This window comes from Electrona antarctica (assembly GCF_951216825.1).
Source record: "Electrona antarctica genome assembly, chromosome: 21".
NCBI lineage: Eukaryota > Metazoa > Chordata > Actinopteri > Myctophiformes > Myctophidae > Electrona > Electrona antarctica.
The window spans coordinates 706,704-725,894 of record NC_136802.1 but is presented as its reverse complement, the minus strand read 5'-3'; the positions used below and the strand labels follow the sequence as shown (position 1 = coordinate 725,894).

Here is a 19,191-nt window from a genome sequence, read left to right as displayed (position 1 = left end):
GTCAGTTCAACTCTGGCAGCAGGAGGCTGTGAGAGACAGTTAGTCAGTTCAACTCTGGCAGCAGGAGGCTGTGAGAGACAGTTAGTCAGTTCAACTCTGACAGCAGGAGGCTGTGAGAGACAGTTAGTCAGTTCAACTCTGGCAGCAGGAGGCTGTGAGAGACAGTTAGTCAGTTCAACTCTGACAGCAGGAGGCTGTGAGAGACAGTTAGTCAGTTCAACTCTGGCAGCAGGAGGCTGTGAGAGACAGTTAGTCAGTTCAACTCTGACAGCAGGAGGCTGTGAGAGACAGTTAGTCAGTTCAACTCTGACAGCAGGAGGCTGTGAGAGACAGTTAGTCAGTTCAACTCTGGCAGCAGGAGGCTGTGAGAGACAGTTAGTCAGTTCAACTCTGACAGCAGGAGGCTGTGAGAGACAGTCAGTTCAACTCTGGCAGCAGGAGGCTGTGAGAGACAGTTAGTCAGTTCAACTCTGACAGCAGGAGGCTGTGAGAGACAGTTAGTCAGTTCAACTCTGGCTGCAGGAGGCTGTGAGAGACAGTTAGTCAGTTCAACTCTGACAGCAGGAGGCTGTGAGAGACAGTCAGTTCAACTCTGGCAGCAGGAGGCTGTGAGAGTCAGATTGCACCTGCTTGTCACTCCAGAATGACCTCTGTTCTGCCAGCTCACCTCTGATAGAAAATCAATAACTAGGTAATCAATAGGCTATGAATACATCAATAACTAGGTAATCAATACGATATGAATACATGTGATGCTGTTCTGTGTTGTTTGATGTTTAATGGTGTAAAATCATCATCAATTATATTATCATAGAGAATATTCAGGTCTGACTTTGTCTCTCCTCCAACTCCAGTGTGGACCACGGTGGAGAGAACAGGCTGACACCAGGAGTGAAGAAGTGTAAGTTTATATTCTGTTTTATTCATTCAGTCAAAGCATCAGATCCAGCTATTAGGTCATTGGTTCTCAAAGTGGGGTCTGGGGACCCTCCAGGGGTCCTTGGGGGGGTTCCAGGGGGTCCCTAGCTAAATGTGTTAATACAGCATCACAATAACTTTAACCTCTTCATCCATGGATATTTATGAACAATATGTTTTCCTCTTCTCTTCATGATGGGGGTCTGTGGCCAAATATAATATAATATATATAATATAATATAATAAAGTGTTTTCCTCTTCTCTTCATGATGGGGGTCTGTGGCCAAATATAATATAATATATATAATATAATATAATAAAGTGTTTTCCTCTTCTCTTCATGATGGGGGTCTGTGGCCAAATATAATATAATATATATAATATAATATAATAAAGTGTTTTCCTCTTCTCTTCATGATGGGGGTCTGTGGCCAAATATAATATAATATATATAATATAATATAATAAAGTGTTTTCCTCTTCTCTTCATGATGGGGGTCTGTGGCCAAATATAATATAATATATATAATATAATATAATAAAGTGTTTTCCTCTTCTCTTCATGATGGGGGTCTGTGGCCAAATATAATATAATATATATATAATATAATATAATAAAGTGTTTTCCTCTTCTCTTCATGATGGGGGTCTGTGGCCAAATATAATATAATATATATAATATAATATAATAAAGTGTTTTCCTCTTCTCTTCATGATGGGGGTCTGTGGCCAAATATAATATAAATGTGGGTCCTTTGTATGAGCTTGTAGATCTGCTATTTTTAGAAAAATCGTGAAAATGTGGTGCAAATTTGGAATATATATTCTTTCAGAGCGAATATTTTTAACTCAAATTTTTGCTTCTGGGAGGGTCCCTGGAACAACATGTTTTGAGATGGGGGTCGGAGGCCAAATTCATATAATTTTGGGGGTCCTTGACATGAAATAGTTTGAGAACCACTGACATAGAAACATAGGGTTTTTCAGAAACCTGTCATGATTTAGAAGACATTTGTAGAATCTGGTCTCGGGTCTAAATGGGTTGAGATCTCACCCAAGGCTCTCCCTAGGAGTTGCAAAAGACCCAGTGTTTTACCCATTTAGGCCTGACGTCAACATTTAAACAGCCCAGTGTTTTACCCATTTAGGCCTGACGTCAACATTTAAACAGCCCAGTGTTTTACCCATTTAGGCCTGACGTCAACATTTAAACAGCCCAGTGTTTTACCCATTTAGGCCTGAAGTCAACATTTAAACCACCCAGTGTTTTACCCATTTAGGCCTGATGTCAACATTTAAACAGCCCAGTGTTTTACCCATTTAGGCCTGACGTCAACATTTAAACCACCCAGTGTTTTACCCATTTAGGCCTGATGTCAACATTTAAACAGCCCAGTGTTTTACCCATTTAGGCCTGATGTCAACATTTAAACGACCAAGTGTTTTACCCATTTAGGCCTGATGTCAACATTTAAACAGCCCAGTGTTTTACCCATTTAGGCCGGATGTCAACATTTAAACAGCCCAGTGTTTTACCCATTTAGGCCTGACGTCAACATTTAAACAGCCCAGTGTTTTACCCATTTAGGCCTGACGTCAACATTTAAACAGCCCAGTGTTTTACCCATTTAGGCCTGATGTCAACATTTAAACGGCCCAGTGTTTTACCCATTTAGGCCTGACGTCAACATTTAAACAGCCCAGTGTTTTACCCATTTAGGCCTGACGTCAACATTTAAACAGCCCAGTGTTTTACCCATTTAGGCCTGACATCAACATTTAAACAGCCCAGTGTTTTACCCATTTAGGTCTGATGTCAACATTTAAACAGCCCAGTGTTTTACCCATTTAGGCCTGACGTCAACATTTAAACGACCCAGTGTTTTACCCATTTAGGCCTGACGTCAACATTTAAACAGCCCAGTGTTTTACCCATTTAGGCCTGACGTCAACATTTAAACGGCCCAGTGTTTTACCCATTTAGGCCTGACGTCAACATTTAAACAGCCCAGTGTTTTACCCATTTAGGCCTGACGTCAACATTTAAACAGCCCAGTGTTTTACCCATTTAGGCCTGAAGTCAACATTTAAACAGCCCAGTGTTTTACCCATTTAGGCCTGACGTCAACATTTAAACAGCCCAGTGTTTTACCCATTTAGGCCTGACGTCAACATTTAAACGGCCCAGTGTTTTACCCATTTAGGCCTGACGTCAACATTTAAACAGCCCAGTGTTTTACCCATTTAGGCCTGACGTCAACATTTAAACAGCCCAGTGTTTTACCCATTTAGGCCTGAAGTCAACATTTAAACAGCCCAGTGTTTTACCCATTTAGGCCTGACGTCAACATTTAAACGGCCCAGTGTTTTACCCATTTAGGCCTGATGTCAACATTTAAACCACCCAGTGTTTTACCCATTTAGGCCTGATGTCAACATTTAAACCACCCAGTGTTTTACCCATTTAGGCCTGATGTCAACATTTAAACAGCCCAGTGTTTTACCCATTTAGGTCTGACGTCAACATTTAAACAGCCCAGTGTTTTACCCATTTAGGTCTGATGTCAACATTTAAACAGCCCAGTGTTTTACCCATTTAGGCCTGACGTCAACATTTAAACGACCCAGTGTTTTACCCATTTAGGCCTGACGTCAACATTTAAACAGCCCAGTGTTTTACCCATTTAGGCCTGACGTCAACATTTAAACAGCCCAGTGTTTTACCCATTTAGGCCTGACGTCAACATTTAAACGGCCCAGTGTTTTACCCATTTAGGCCTGACGTCAACATTTAAACAGCCCAGTGTTTTACCCATTTAGGCCTGACGTCAACATTTAAACAGCCCAGTGTTTTACCCATTTAGGCCTGAAGTCAACATTTAAACAGCCCAGTGTTTTACCCATTTAGGCCTGACGTCAACATTTAAACGGCCCAGTGTTTTACCCATTTAGGCCTGATGTCAACATTTAAACCACCCAGTGTTTTACCCATTTAGGCCTGATGTCAACATTTAAACCACCCAGTGTTTTACCCATTTAGGCCTGATGTCAACATTTAAACAGCCCAGTGTTTTACCCATTTAGGCCTGACGTCAACATTTAAACAGCCCAGTGTTTTACCCATTTAGGCCTGCTGTCAACATTTAAACCACCCAGTGTTTTACCCATTTAGGCCTGACGTCAACATTTAAACAGCCCAGTGTTTTACCCATTTAGGCCTGATGTCAACATTTAAACGACCCAGTGTTTTACCCATTTAGGCCTGACGTCAACATTTAAACGACCCAGTGTTTTACCCATTTAGGCCTGATGTCAACATTTAAACAGCCCAGTGTTTTACCCATTTAGGCCTGACGTCAACATTTAAACAGCCCAGTGTTTTACCCATTTAGGCCTGATGTCAACATTTAAACGGCCCAGTGTTTTACCCATTTAGGCCTGACGTCAACATTTAAACGACCCAGTGTTTTACCCATTTAGGCCTGATGTCAACATTTAAACGGCCCAGTGTTTTACCCATTTAGGCCTGACGTCAACATTTAAACGACCCAGTGTTTTACCCATTTAGGCCTGACGTCAACATTTAAACAGCCCAGTGTTTTACCCATTTAGGCCTGATGTCAACATTTAAACGACCCAGTGTTTTACCCATTTAGGCCTGATGTCAACATTTAAACAGCCCAGTGTTTTACCCATTTAGGCCTGACGTCAACATTTAAACAGCCCAGTGTTTTACCCATTTAGGCCTGACGTCAACATTTAAACGACCCAGTGTTTTACCCATTTAGGCCTGATGTCAACATTTAAACAGCCCAGTGTTTTACCCATTTAGGCCTGACGTCAACATTTAAACAGCCCAGTGTTTTACCCATTTAGGCCTGACGTCAACATTTAAACGACCCAGTGTTTTACCCATTTAGGCCTGACGTCAACATTTAAACGACCCAGTGTTTTACCCATTTAGGCCTGACGTCAACATTTAAACGACCCAGTGTTTTACCCATTTAGGCCTGACGTCAACATTTAAACAGCCCAGTGTTTTACCCATTTAGGCCTGACGTCAACATTTAAACAGCCCAGTGTTTTACCCATTTAGGCCTGACGTCAACATTTAAACAGCCCAGTGTTTTACCCATTTAGGCCTGACGTCAACATTTAAACAGCCCAGTGTTTTACCCATTTAGGCCTGACGTCAACATTTAAACAGCCCAGTGTTTTACCCATTTAGGCCTGATGTCAACATTTAAACAGCCCAGTGTTTTACCCATTTAGGCCTGATGTCAACATTTAAACAGCCCAGTGTTTTACCCATTTAGGCCTGATGTCAACATTTAAACAGCCCAGTGTTTTACCCATTTAGGCCTGACGTCAACATTTAAACAGCCCAGTGTTTTACCCATTTAGGCCTGACGTCAACATTTAAACAGCCCAGTGTTTTACCCATTTAGGCCTGACGTCAACATTTAAACAGCCCAGTGTTTTACCCATTTAGGCCTGACGTCAACATTTAAACGGCCCAGTGTTTTACCCATTTAGGCCTGACGTCAACATTTAAACGGCCCAGTGTTTTACCCATTTAGGCCTGACGTCAACATTTAAACAGCCCAGTGTTTTACCCATTTAGGCCTGACGTCAACATTTAAACAGCCCAGTGTTTTACCCATTTAGGCCTGACGTCAACATTTAAACGGCCCAGTGTTTTACCCATTTAGGCCTGACGTCAACATTTAAACGGCCCAGTGTTTTACCCATTTAGGCCTGACGTCAACATTTAAACGGCCCAGTGTTTTACCCATTTAGGCCTGACGTCAACATTTAAACAGCCCAGTGTTTTACCCATTTAGGCCTGACGTCAACATTTAAACAGCCCAGTGTTTTACCCATTTAGGCCTGACGTCAACATTTAAACAGCCCAGTGTTTTACCCATTTAGGCCTGACGTCAACATTTAAACGGCCCAGTGTTTTACCCATTTAGGCCTGACGTCAACATTTAAACAGCCCAGTGTTTTACCCATTTAGGCCTGACGTCAACATTTAAACAGCCCAGTGTTTTACCCATTTAGGCCTGACGTCAACATTTAAACGGCCCAGTGTTTTACCCATTTAGGCCTGACGTCAACATTTAAACGGCCCAGTGTTTTACCCATTTAGGCCTGACGTCAACATTTAAACAGCCCATTGTTTTACCCATTTAGGCCTGACGTCAACATTTAAACAGCCCAGTGTTTTACCCATTTAGGCCTGACGTCAACATTTAAACAGCCCAGTGTTTTACCCATTTAGGCCTGACGTCAACATTTAAACAGCCCAGTGTTTTACCCATTTAGGCCTGACGTCAACATTTAAACAGCCCAGTGTTTTACCCATTTAGGCCTGATGTCAACATTTAAACAGCCCAGTGTTTTACCCATTTAGGCCTGATGTCAACATTTAAACAGCCCAGTGTTTTACCCATTTAGGTCTGATGTCAACATTTAAACAGCCCAGTGTTTTACCCATTTAGGCCTGATGTCAACATTTAAACAGCCCAGTGTTTTACCCATTTAGGCCTGATGTCAACATTTAAACAGCCCAGTGTTTTACCCATTTAGGCCTGACGTCAACATTTAAACAGCCCAGTGTTTTACCCATTTAGGCCTGACGTCAACATTTAAACAGCCCAGTGTTTTACCCATTTAGGCCTGATGTCAACATTTAAACAGCCCAGTGTTTTACCCATTTAGGCCTGATGTCAACATTTAAACAGCCCAGTGTTTTACCCATTTAGGCCTGACGTCAACATTTAAACAGCCCAGTGTTTTACCCATTTAGGCCTGACGTCAACATTTAAACGGCCCAGTGTTTTACCCATTTAGGCCTGACGTCAACATTTAAACAGCCCAGTGTTTTACCCATTTAGGCCTGACGTCAACATTTAAACAGCCCAGTGTTTTACCCATTTAGGCCTGACGTCAACATTTAAACGGCCCAGTGTTTTACCCATTTAGGCCTGACGTCAACATTTAAACGGCCCAGTGTTTTACCCATTTAGGCCTGACGTCAACATTTAAACAGCCCATTGTTTTACCCATTTAGGCCTGACGTCAACATTTAAACAGCCCAGTGTTTTACCCATTTAGGCCTGACGTCAACATTTAAACAGCCCAGTGTTTTACCCATTTAGGCCTGACGTCAACATTTAAACAGCCCAGTGTTTTACCCATTTAGGCCTGACGTCAACATTTAAACAGCCCAGTGTTTTACCCATTTAGGCCTGATGTCAACATTTAAACAGCCCAGTGTTTTACCCATTTAGGCCTGATGTCAACATTTAAACAGCCCAGTGTTTTACCCATTTAGGTCTGATGTCAACATTTAAACAGCCCAGTGTTTTACCCATTTAGGCCTGATGTCAACATTTAAACAGCCCAGTGTTTTACCCATTTAGGCCTGATGTCAACATTTAAACAGCCCAGTGTTTTACCCATTTAGGCCTGACGTCAACATTTAAACAGCCCAGTGTTTTACCCATTTAGGCCTGACGTCAACATTTAAACAGCCCAGTGTTTTACCCATTTAGGCCTGACGTCAACATTTAAACAGCCCAGTGTTTTACCCATTTAGGCCTGACGTCAACATTTAAAAAATGTCTTCTAAATCCTGACAGTTTTCTGAAATACCTATGTTTCTATATCAGTAGTGCTCAATATTTCAAAAAATTATATGTAATTGGCCGCCGACCCCCGTTTGAAAATATGTAGTTCCAGGGACCCCCCCAGAAGCAAAGATTTGAGTTAAAAATGTTCGCTCTGAAAGAATATCTATATTCAAAGATTTGCGCCCACATTTTCACGATTTTTCAAAAATAGCAGACCTACAAGGTCGTAGTGCGCCACTCAGTGGCGTGCTATGAGCTTGTAGATCTGCTATTTTTCAATAGCTAAACTATAACATAATGCTTAGTTAAAACACCAAAAGGGGTTCCCGTACTGAATGGGTAAATCTGGTCGTTTTAACGGACCCCTCACCACCCCTAATCCGGTCGTTTTAACGGACCCCTCACCAACCTTAATCCGGTGGTTTTAACAGGCCCCTCACCAACCTTAATCCGGTGGTTTTAACGGACCCCTCACCAACCTTAATCCAGTCGTTTTAACGCACCCCTCACCAACCTTAATCCGGTGGTTTTAACGGACCCCTCACCAACATTAATCCGGTCGTTTTAACGGACCCCTCACCAACCTTAATCCGGTGGTTTTAACGGACCCCTCACCAACCTTAATCCAGTCGTTTTAACGCACCCCTCACCAACCTTAATCCAGTCGTTTTAACAGACCCCTCACCAACCTTAATCCGGTCGTTTTAACGGACCCCTCACCAACCTTAATCCGGTCGTTTTAATGCACCCCTCACCAACCTTAATCCGGTCGTTTTAACGCACCCCTCACCAACCTTAATCCGGTCGCTTTAACGCACCCCTCACCAACCTTAATCAGGTCGTTTTAACGCACCCCTCACCAACCTTAATCCGGTCGTTTTATCGCACCCCTCACCAACCTTAATCCTGTCGTTTTAACGGACCCCTCACCAACCTTAATCCGGTCGTTTTAACGGACCCCTCACCAACCCATTTTGGGCGGGAACCCCTTTTGGTGTTTTAAGCATTATGTTATACTAAAGGTGGCCTTACACTAGCCGATAATCGGGAATTTTTGAAGCTCGGGGGGTGCCCGACTCAATCGCGCACCCCCCGCGCGCGATCGGGATCGGCCCGATCAACATCAAGAATGTTTGATATTTGCTCGGCCCCGCTCCGATTATCCTGTAGTGTGTGGTGCTGTCAGATTTCAAATGCCCGATTATCGGCTAGTGTAAGGCCACCTTTAAGCTATTGAAAAATAGCAGATCTACAAGCTCATAGCGCGGCACTCGGTGCCGCGCTATGAGCTTGTAGGTCTGCTATTTTTGAAAAATCGTGAAAATGCGGCACAAATCTTTGAATATATATTCTTTCAGAGCGAACGTTTTTAACTTATATCTTTGCTTCTGAGGGGTCCCTGGAACAACATATTTTCAAATGGGGGTCCGCGGCCAATTACATATAATGTTTGGGGTCCTTGACATGAAATATTGAGCACCACTGATATAGAAACTTAGGTATTTCAGAAAACTGTCAGGATTTAGAAGACATTTTTAAAACTTCGACGTTAGGCCTAAATGGGTTAATCCGGTCGTTTTAACGCATCCCTCACCAACCTTAATCCGGTCGTTTTAACGCACCCCTCACCAACCTTAACCCGGTCGTTTTAACGCACCCCTCACCAACCTTTATCCGGTCGTTTTAACGCACCCCTCACCAACCTTAATGCGGTCGTTTTAACGGACCCCTCACCAACCTAATCCGGTCGTTTTAACGCACCCCTCACCAACCTTAATCCGGTGGTTTTAACGGACCCCTCACCAACCTTAATCCGGTCGTTTTAACGCACCCCTCATCAACCTTAATCCGGTCGTTTTAACGGACCCCTCATCAACCTTAATCCGGTCGTTTAACGGACCCCTCACCAACCTAATCCGGTCGTTTTAACGCACCCCTCACCAACCTTAATCCGGTGGTTTTAACGGACCCCTCACCAACCTTAATCCGGTGGTTTTAACGGACCCCTCACCAACCTTAATCCGGTCGTTTTAACGCACCCCTCACCAACCTTAATCCGGTCTGCTATTTTTGAAAAATCGTGAAAATGCGGCACAAATCTTTGAATATATATTCTTTCAGAGCGAACGTTTTTAAGTTTTAACTCATATCTTTGCTTCTGAGGGGGCCCTGGAACAACATATTTTCAAATGCGGGTCCGCGGCCAATTACATATAATGTTTGGGGTCCTTGACATGAAATATTGAGCACCAGATATAGAAATTTAGGTATTTCAGAAAACTGTCAGGATTTAGAAGACATTTTTAAAACTTCGACGTCAGGCCTAAATGGGTTAATCCGGTGGTTTTAACTGACCCCTCACCAACCTTAATCCAGTCGTTTTAACGGACCCCTCACCAACCTTAATCCGGTCGTTTTAACGGACCCCTCACCAACCTTAATCCGGTCGTTTTAACTTACCCCTCACCAACCTCAATCCGGTCGTTTTATCGCACCCCTCACCAACCTTAATCCGGTCGTTTTAACGCACCCCTCACCAACCTTAATCCGGTCGTTTTAACGCACCCCTCACCAACCTTAATCCTGTCGTTTTAACGGACCCCTCACCGACCTTAATCCTGTCGTTTTAACGGACGCCTCACCAACCTTAATCCGGTCGTTTTAACGCACCCCTCACCAACCTTAATCCGGTCGTTTTAACGGACCCCTCACCAACCTTAATCCGGTCATTTTAACTGACCCCTCACCAACCCATTTTGGGCGGGAACCCCTTTTGGTGTTTTAAACATTATGTTATACTTTAGCTATTGAAAAATAGCAGATCTACAAGCTCATAGCGCGGCACCGAGTGCCGCGCTATGAGCTTGTAGGTCTGCTATTTTTGAAAAATCGTGAAAATGCGGCACAAATCTTTGAATGTATATTCTTTCAGAGCGAACGTTTTTAACTCATATCTTTGCTTCTGAGGGGTCCCTGGAACAACATATTTTCAAATGGTGGTCCGTGGCCAATTACATATAATGTTTGGGGTCCTTGACATGAAATATTGAGCACCACTGATATAGAAATGTAGGTATTTCAGAAAACTGTCAGGATTTAGAAGACATTTTTAAAACTTCGACGTCAGGCCTAAATGGGTTAATCCGGTCGTTTTAACGGACCCCTCACCAACCTTAATCCGGTCGTTTTAACGGACCCCTCACCAACCTTAATCCGGTCGTTTTAACGGACCCCTCACCAACCTTAATCCGGTCGTTTTAACTGACCCCTCACCAACCTTAATCCGGTCGTTTTAACGCACCCCTCACCAACCTTAATCCGGTCGTTTTAACGGACCCCTCACCAACCTTAATCCGGTCGTTTTAACGCACCCCTCACCACCCTTAATCCGGTCGTTTTAACGCACCCCTTACCAACCTTAATCTTGTCGTTTTAACGCACCCCTCACCAACCTTAATCCGGTCGATTTAACGGACCCCTCACCAACCTTAATCCGGTGGTTTTAACGCACCCCTCACCAACCTTAATCCGGTGGTCTTAACGGTCTATTGCCTAACGAGGCATGCTACCAGCTGGCTGCTGGAATGCTTCTCTAGAGTCTACTTCATTAGAACACGCCCAAGTCATGTCAAAGAAAAGGAAAAACCCCGCCCATTAGGGGAGGGGTTCCCATATGTCTGTCAGAAAGCCTTCAGGGTTGATTTCACCCAACACCTCATCAAGTCACCATATAGCTGACTGTCACGGGCATGGTGCGCCCTCTAGCGGTGACCTGTGGGCATTACAGTCCATCTGTTACCATTGAAAGCAGAGGATGGTTAGTTACAGTAATGTGGTGAAATTATTATTATTATTATTATTATTATTATTATTATGTGTGATTGTAAACTGGTGCTGTATTGCATGTTGTTCTTCTCATCAGATGTGTGTGAACTCACACTGGATCCAAACACAGCAAACAGTCACCTCTCTCTGTCTGAGAACAACAGGAAGGTGAGCTGGGTGAGAGAGGATCAGAACTATCCTCCTCATCCACACAGATTTAAGAACTACCCTCAGGTGATGTCCAGAGAGACACTGAGTGGACGCTGTTACTATGAGGTAAAGTGTAGTGAAGAGGTTTTTGTAGCAGTGGCACACGGAGAAAACCCCAGACAGGGTAATGACAGTGGGTTTGGATACAATGATCAGTGTCTGTACTGTGATGGTGTTAATAACAGGTACACTGTGTATCACAATAAGGAGCGGACTCTCCTCCCTGTCAGTCCCTCCTCCTACTCCTCCACAGTAGCAGTGTATGTAGACCATGCTGCTGGCACTGTGTCCTTCTACACACTGTCCTCTGACACACTCACACACCTGCACACCTTCCAGTCCAGGTTCACTGGACCTCTCTATGCTGGGTTCTGCTGCTGGTGGGGGGGGGGCTCAGTGTCCCTGTGAGTCAGAGGAGGAGGAGGAGCTACATGCACTGTAGCTGTGTGTGTGTGTGTGTGTGTGTGTGTGTGTGTGTGTGTGTGTGTGTGTGTGTGTGTGTGTGTGTGTGTGTGTGTGTGTGTGTGTGTGTGTGTGTGTGTGTGTGTGTGTGTGTGTGTGTGTGTGTGTGTGTGTGTGTGTGTGTGTGTGTGTGTGTCTACAAACACATGCATGCACAGTTGCACACACTAACGCACGCCTGCACACACACACACACACACACACACACACACACACACACACACACACACAGGCTCCTCAGTGTTTATTGATGTAAATGATTGATGTTATAATTATTAGAACGCCTGTAGTATTTTCTGTACATTTTGTAAATAAAGTGTAATTTAGTTTTAGGACATTTCAACTGTTTTAACTGTTTTAACTGTTTTAACTGTTTTAACTGTTTTAACTGTTTTAACTGTTTTGTAAAACTGTGGTTCTCAAACTTTATACCACATTTCAACGACCCCCCTTACGCCTTCAGACCCCCATAACCAAATGGACCCTTTTGGTTCCATTTCTACACCCTCAGAGTCACAGACCTGTAAGGGTCCATTTGGTTCCATTTCTACACCCTCAGAGTTACAGACCTGTAAGGGTCCATTTGGTTCCATGTGTACACTCTCAGTCACAGACCTGTAAGGGTCCATTTGGTTCCATGTGTTACACTCTCAGAGTTACAGACCTGTAAGGGTCCATTTGGTTCCATGTGTACACTCTCAGTCACAGACCTGTAAGGGTCCATTTGGTTCCATGTGTTACACTCTCAGAGTTACAGACCTGTAAGGGTCCATTTGGTTCCATGTGTTACACTCTCAGAGTTACAGACCTGTAAGGGTCCATTTGGTTCCATGTGTTACACTCTCAGAGTTACAGACCTGTAAGGGTCCATTTGGTTCCATGTGTACACTCTCAGTCACAGACCTGTAAGGGTCCATTTGGTTCCATGTGTTACACTCTCAGAGTTACAGACCTGTAAGGGTCCATTTGGTTCCATGTGTTACACTCTCAGAGTCACAGACCCGTAAGGGTCCATTTGGTTCCATGTGTTACACTCTCAGAGTTACAGACCCGTAAGGGTCCATTTGGTTCCATTTGTACACTCTCAGAGTTACAGACCCGTAAGGGTCCATTTGGTTCCATATGTTACACTCAGAGTTACAGCCGTAAGGGTCCATTTGGTTCCATGTGTTACACTCTCAGAGTTACAGACCTGTAAGGGTCCATTTGGTTCCATGTGTTACACTCTCAGAGTCACAGACCTGTAAGGGTCCATTTGGTTCCATATGTACACTCTCAGAGTTACAGACCTGTAAGGGTCCATTTGGTTCCATGTGTTACACTCTCAGAGTTACAGACCTGTAAGGGTCCATTTGGTTCCATGTGTTACACTCTCAGTCACAGACCTGTAAGGGTCCATTTGGTTCCATGTGTTACACTCTCAGTCACAGACATGTAAGGGTCCATTTGGTTCCATGTGTTACACTCTCAGAGTTACAGACCTGTAAGGGTCCATTTGGTTCCATGTGTTACACTCTCAGAGTTACAGACCCGTAGCATTTGGTTCCATATGTTACACTCTCAGAGTTACAGACCCGTAAGGGTCCATTTGGTTCCATATGTTACACTCAGAGTTACAGCCGTAAGGGTCCATTTGGTTCCATATGTACACTCTCAGAGTTACAGCCGTAAGGGTCCATTTGGTTCCATGTGTTACACTCTCAGAGTTACAGACCCGTAAGGGTCCATTTGGTTCCATGTGTTACACTCTCAGAGTTACAGACCTGTAAGGGTCCATTTGGTTCCATGTGTTACACTCTCAGAGTTACAGACCTGTAAGGGTCCATTTGGTTCCATGTGTTACACTCTCAGAGTTACAGACCCGTAAGGGTCCATTTGGTTCCATATGTTACACTCTCAGAGTTACAGACCCGTAAGGGTCCATTTGGTTCCATATGTTACACTCAGAGTTACAGCCGTAAGGGTCCATTTGGTTCCATATGTACACTCTCAGAGTTACAGCCGTAAGGGTCCATTTGGTTCCATGTGTTACACTCTCAGAGTTACAGACCCGTAAGGGTCCATTTGGTTCCATATGTACACTCTCAGAGTTACAGCCGTAAGGGTCCATTTGGTTCCATGTGTTACACTCTCAGAGTTACAGACCTGTAAGGGTCCATTTGGTTCCATATGTACACTCTCAGAGTTACAGACCTGTAAGGGTCCATTTGGTTCCATATGTACACTCTCAGGCCCTGTACACACATATCATCATTTATACAAAAAACGTTTTTTTGTCGGTCAAAGTAAAATTTCGACACATCATGTAAAATAAAATGTTATACAAAATGTTATACAAAGCAAAATGTTCCTAGGTCTAAAATGTAATATCATACACGTTGATGATTTGCCAATGGATAGAACCATGTGAATCATTTGGCAAATAAATTGTCTGAAGTAACTTATTCTAGTCATTGTTTTCTAAAATGGTGGCTATGGGTAAAATGAACCAATGTCCGGGGGTAAATTGAGTCAATGGTCATATTTTTGCTACTCAAATTATACTGAATGACCTTTACATGTACATACTCATTTAAGAGAAGTTTGCAATATTGTATTAACAATATTGCAAATATAAGGTTCTGAATAACAAACTTTATTTATTTGTCTTACTATTGTTTAAATAATAAATAAACAAATAAGACTATTTGCAAAAGGGAAAACTGTTATTATATTATTATCGATAAGTGAATACATTATCTGTTGAAGTTTAAACCTTTATCATGTGGTTCAACTTGCCCCTCGACTTGGATCAACTTACGCCTTACCTGGGGCAAATTGAGCCAGCAAGCAAAAAGTGGTTCATCTTACCCCGTTCTCCCCTACATCTATTGGTTCATCTTACCCCGTTCTCCCCTACATCTATTGGTTCATCTTACCCCGTTCTCCCCTACATCTATTGGTTCATCTTACCCCGTTCTCCCCTACATCTATTGGTTCATCTTACCCCGTTCTCCCCTACATCTATTGTAAAAGTGGTTCATCTTACCCCGTTCTCCCCTACATCTATTGTAAAAAGTGGTTCATCTTACCTCGTTCTCCCCTACATCTATTGTAAAAGTGGTTCATCTTACCCCGTTCTCCCCTACATCTATTGTAAAGTGGTTCATCTTACCCCGTTCTCCCCTACATCTATTGTAAAAGTGGTTCATCTTACCCCAATCTCCCCTACATCTATTGTAAAGTGGTTCATCTTACCCCGTTCTCCCCTACATCTATTGTAAAGTGGTTAATCTTACCCCGTTCTCCCCTACATCTATTGTAAAGTGGTTCATCTTACCCCGTTCTCCCCTACATCTATTGTAAAAGTGGTTCATCTTACCCCGTTCTCCCCTACATCTATTGTAAAAGTGGTTCATCTTACCCCGTTCTCCCCTACATCTATTGTAAAGTGGTTCATCTTACCCCGTTCTCCCCTACATCTATTGTAAAAGTGGTTCATCTTACCCCGTTCTCCCCTACATCTATTGTAAAAGTGGTTCATCTTACCCCGTTCTCCCCTACATCTATTGTAAAGTGGTTCATCTTACCCCGTTCTCCCCTACATCTATTGTAAAAGTGGTTCATCTTACCCCGTTCTCCCCTACATCTATTGTAAAGTGGTTCATCTTACCCCGTTCTCCCCTACATCTATTGTAAAAGTGGTTCATCTTACCCCGTTCTCCCCTACATCTATTGTAAAAGTGGTTCATCTTACCCCGTTCTCCCCTACATCTATTGTAAAAGTGGTTCATCTTACCCCGTTCTCCCCTACATCTATTGTAAAAGTGGTTCATCTTACCCCGTTCTCCCCTACATCTATTGTAAAGTGGTTCATCTTACCCCGTTCTCCCCTACATCTATTGTAAAGTGGTTCATCTTACCCCGTTCTCCCCTACATCTATTGTAAAGTGGTTCATCTTACCCCGTTCTCCCCTACATCTATTGTAAAAGTGGTTCATCTTACCCCGTTCTCCCCTACATCTATTGTAAAAGTGGTTCATCTTACCCCGTTCTCCCCTACATCTATTGTAAAGTGGTTCATCTTACCCCGTTCTCCCCTACATCTATTGTAAAGTGGTTCATCTTTCCCCGTTCTCCCCTACATCTATTGTAAAATGTTGGGTGGATGTTTGGTGCAATAAGAGGCTCCAGATGGATGGCCTGAAAGGGTTAATATGCAACCAGCTGAACATAAGTACAGTATGCTAAAGGGTTAATATGCAACCAGCTGAACATAAGTACAGTATGCTAAAGGGTTAATATGCAACCAGCTGAACATAAGTACAGTATGCTAAAGGGTTAATATGCAACCAGCTGAACATAAGTACAGTATGCTAAAGGGTTAATATGCAACCAGCTGAACATAAGTACAGTATGCTAAAGGGTTAATATGCAACCAGCTGAACATAAGTACAGTATGCTAAAGGGTTAATATGCAACCAGCTGAACATAAGTACAGTATGCTAAAGGGTTAATATGCAACCAGCTGAACATAAGTACAGTATGCTACAGTTTCACTAATACAGGGCATACATAAAGTGTAGACAAATCCAGTGGAAAAGTGAGTTTAACATTGTTTAATGTCGTTTAATGCAATTAGATATGACTTTTCTAAACAATAATTCACAAACGGAGCAACATTTTGTTCAGAATGTTGTGGTTTATTTTCATGTAGATTTCCTAACATTTGTACATTAATGTAGAATATTATTATTGCATAATCAAAGGACAGCGTGGCTGATTGCACGATGCAAAGCAGGCACATTGTTGTTTAGATTTGAATGGAAGTTTATGTCAGTTCCAAATAATGTAACCCCTTCTTTACAAAACACACAGTCTGGTTGTAGTGCAAAAACATTTGATATTTAACTAACTTCATACGACAAACGCCCTTTCAGCCCCGCCCCCTTTCAGAAGGACGAGGGCCCAGGACATTTTCCCCCATAAACGTTTCAAAAAGTATTTATTTAAAGACGTAAGAAGAAAAACAAAACAAAAAGGGTTGTAACCTGCCCTTTTGTCTCTTCTTACCAATTATGTGATCGGCCCCAAAACATCGTGTTTATTGTCATGTTTTGTCACAACAAGAGTTTGTCTTTGTCCGCGGCGTAAACGTCTTTAAATAAATACTTTTTGAAACGTCTATACGGGGAAAATTAACAGGGAATTATTTCCTGGGCCGGTGCGACGCTCGATACAAGACGACTGAGGAGAAATGTGTTCTTTGGCATTATTATCTGTACAGATTACGACATCACTCTGATCTGAAAATATCTGTCTACCTCCCTGGTAAACACACGATGTGAATACTATGTAGAATGTCTCACTCTCTTTCATAGAAAACACACACATGGTAAACACACGATGTGAATACTGTGTAGAATGTCTCGCTCTCTTTCATAGAAAACACACACATGGTAAACACACGATGTGAATACTGTGTAGAATGTCTCGCTCTCTTTCATAGAAAACACACACATGGTAAACACACGATGTGAATACTGTGTAGAATGTCTCGCTCTCTTTCATAGAAAACACACATGGTAAACACACGATGTGAATACTGTGTAGAATGTCTCGCTCTCTTTCATAGAAAACACACACATGGTAAACACACGATGTGAATACTGTGTAGAATGTCTCGCTCTCTTTCATAGAAAACACACACATGGTAAACACACGATGTGAATACTGTGTAGAATGTCTCGCTCTCGTTCATAGAAAACACACACATGGTAAACACACGATGTGAATACTGTGTAGAATGTCTCGCTCTCTTTCATAGAAAACACACACATGTACGGCCGATCTACAAGCTCACAGCGCTTTACGACACAACGTGCTGTGAGGTTGTAGCTCGGGGCTAGCTCTGGTCCATAGCCTTCTACTGCTTCTACCATTCTGCCCTGCAGTATAAGGCTATGGGACCATTCTGCCCTGCAGTATAAGGCTATGGGACCATTCTGCCCTGCAGTATAAGGCTATGGGACCATTCTACCCTGCAGTATAAGGCTATGGGACCATTCTACCCTGCAGTATAAGGCTATGGGACCATTCTGCCCTGCAGTATAAGGCTATGGGACCATTCTGCCCTGCAGTATAAGGCTATGGGACCATTCTGCCCTGTAGTATAAGGCTATGGGACCATTCTGCCCTGCAGTATAAGGCTGTGGGACCATTCTGCCCTGCAGTATAAGGCTATGGGACCATTCTGCCCTGCAGTATAAGGCTATGGGACCATTCTGCCCTGCAGTATAAGGCTATGGGACCATTCTGCCCTGCAGTATAAGGCTATGGGACCATTCTGCCCTGCAGTATAAGGCTATGGGACCATTCTGCCCTGCAGTATAAGGCTATGGGACTTTCGGTTTTAAATCTCAAATAGAAATCAGACCAGCCTCTCCTCTTTAGCGTATTTTAAAAGAACGTTTTTGCTACCCACCAAAACAAAGGCGGGTTGTGTCATTAGAAAGCCTACTTTCCTGAGTGGACGCCAAAAACAACACTGCTATTACGTTTATGACATCATGAGGTTTTTACCCGACAGTCACAGAGACGTTTATGACATCATGAGGTTTCTACCCGACAGTCACAGAGACGTTTATGACATCATGAGGTTTCTACCCGACAGTCACAGAGACGTTTATGACATCATGAGGTTTCTACCCGACAGAGAGACAGAGACGTTTATGACATCATGAGGTTTCTACCCGACAGAGAGACAGAGACGTTTATGACATCATGAGGTTTCTACCCGACAGAGAGACGACATCCAAAATGCTTCAGAATTCTCTTGGCACTGAAATATAAAGAAAAGGCAAAATCGTAAAAACTAAGCGCTTATTTAAACCAGCAATATTTCCCTTTTAGCCAGGGATTAAAAAAAGGAACCCCTTTTTATTAAAATAAATTTAAAAATAAGAAAAAGCAGCGGGTGTGCCTGAGATTGTTGGAATTAAACACGTGACAAATAATGACCCCCCCGTGCAGCCGAGCAGAGACGGATTACACCTCACACTGTCACTACAGCAGGGCAGTGTTACAGTGAAATTGGTGACCTGCTGAAATATGTGACAATCATGGATCAATCACATTAACCCATTTTGACCTGAGATAA

General features: G+C 43.0%; 1 protein-coding gene across 1 annotated transcript in view; it reads left to right on the top strand.

The window, feature by feature from the left end:
* LOC306914648 (ribonuclease inhibitor-like) overlaps positions 1-12,102 on the top strand; it is a 43,412-nt gene extending 31,310 nt beyond the window's left edge. The window contains exons 14-15 of the mRNA XM_079491795.1: positions 855-901; positions 11,479-12,102. Coding sequence (XP_079347921.1) covers positions 855-901; positions 11,479-11,999 — 568 coding nt within the window. The 3' untranslated portion in view covers positions 12,000-12,102. The remainder of the gene's footprint in view (positions 1-854; positions 902-11,478) is intronic.
* Positions 12,103-19,191: the final 7,089 nt, after the last annotated feature.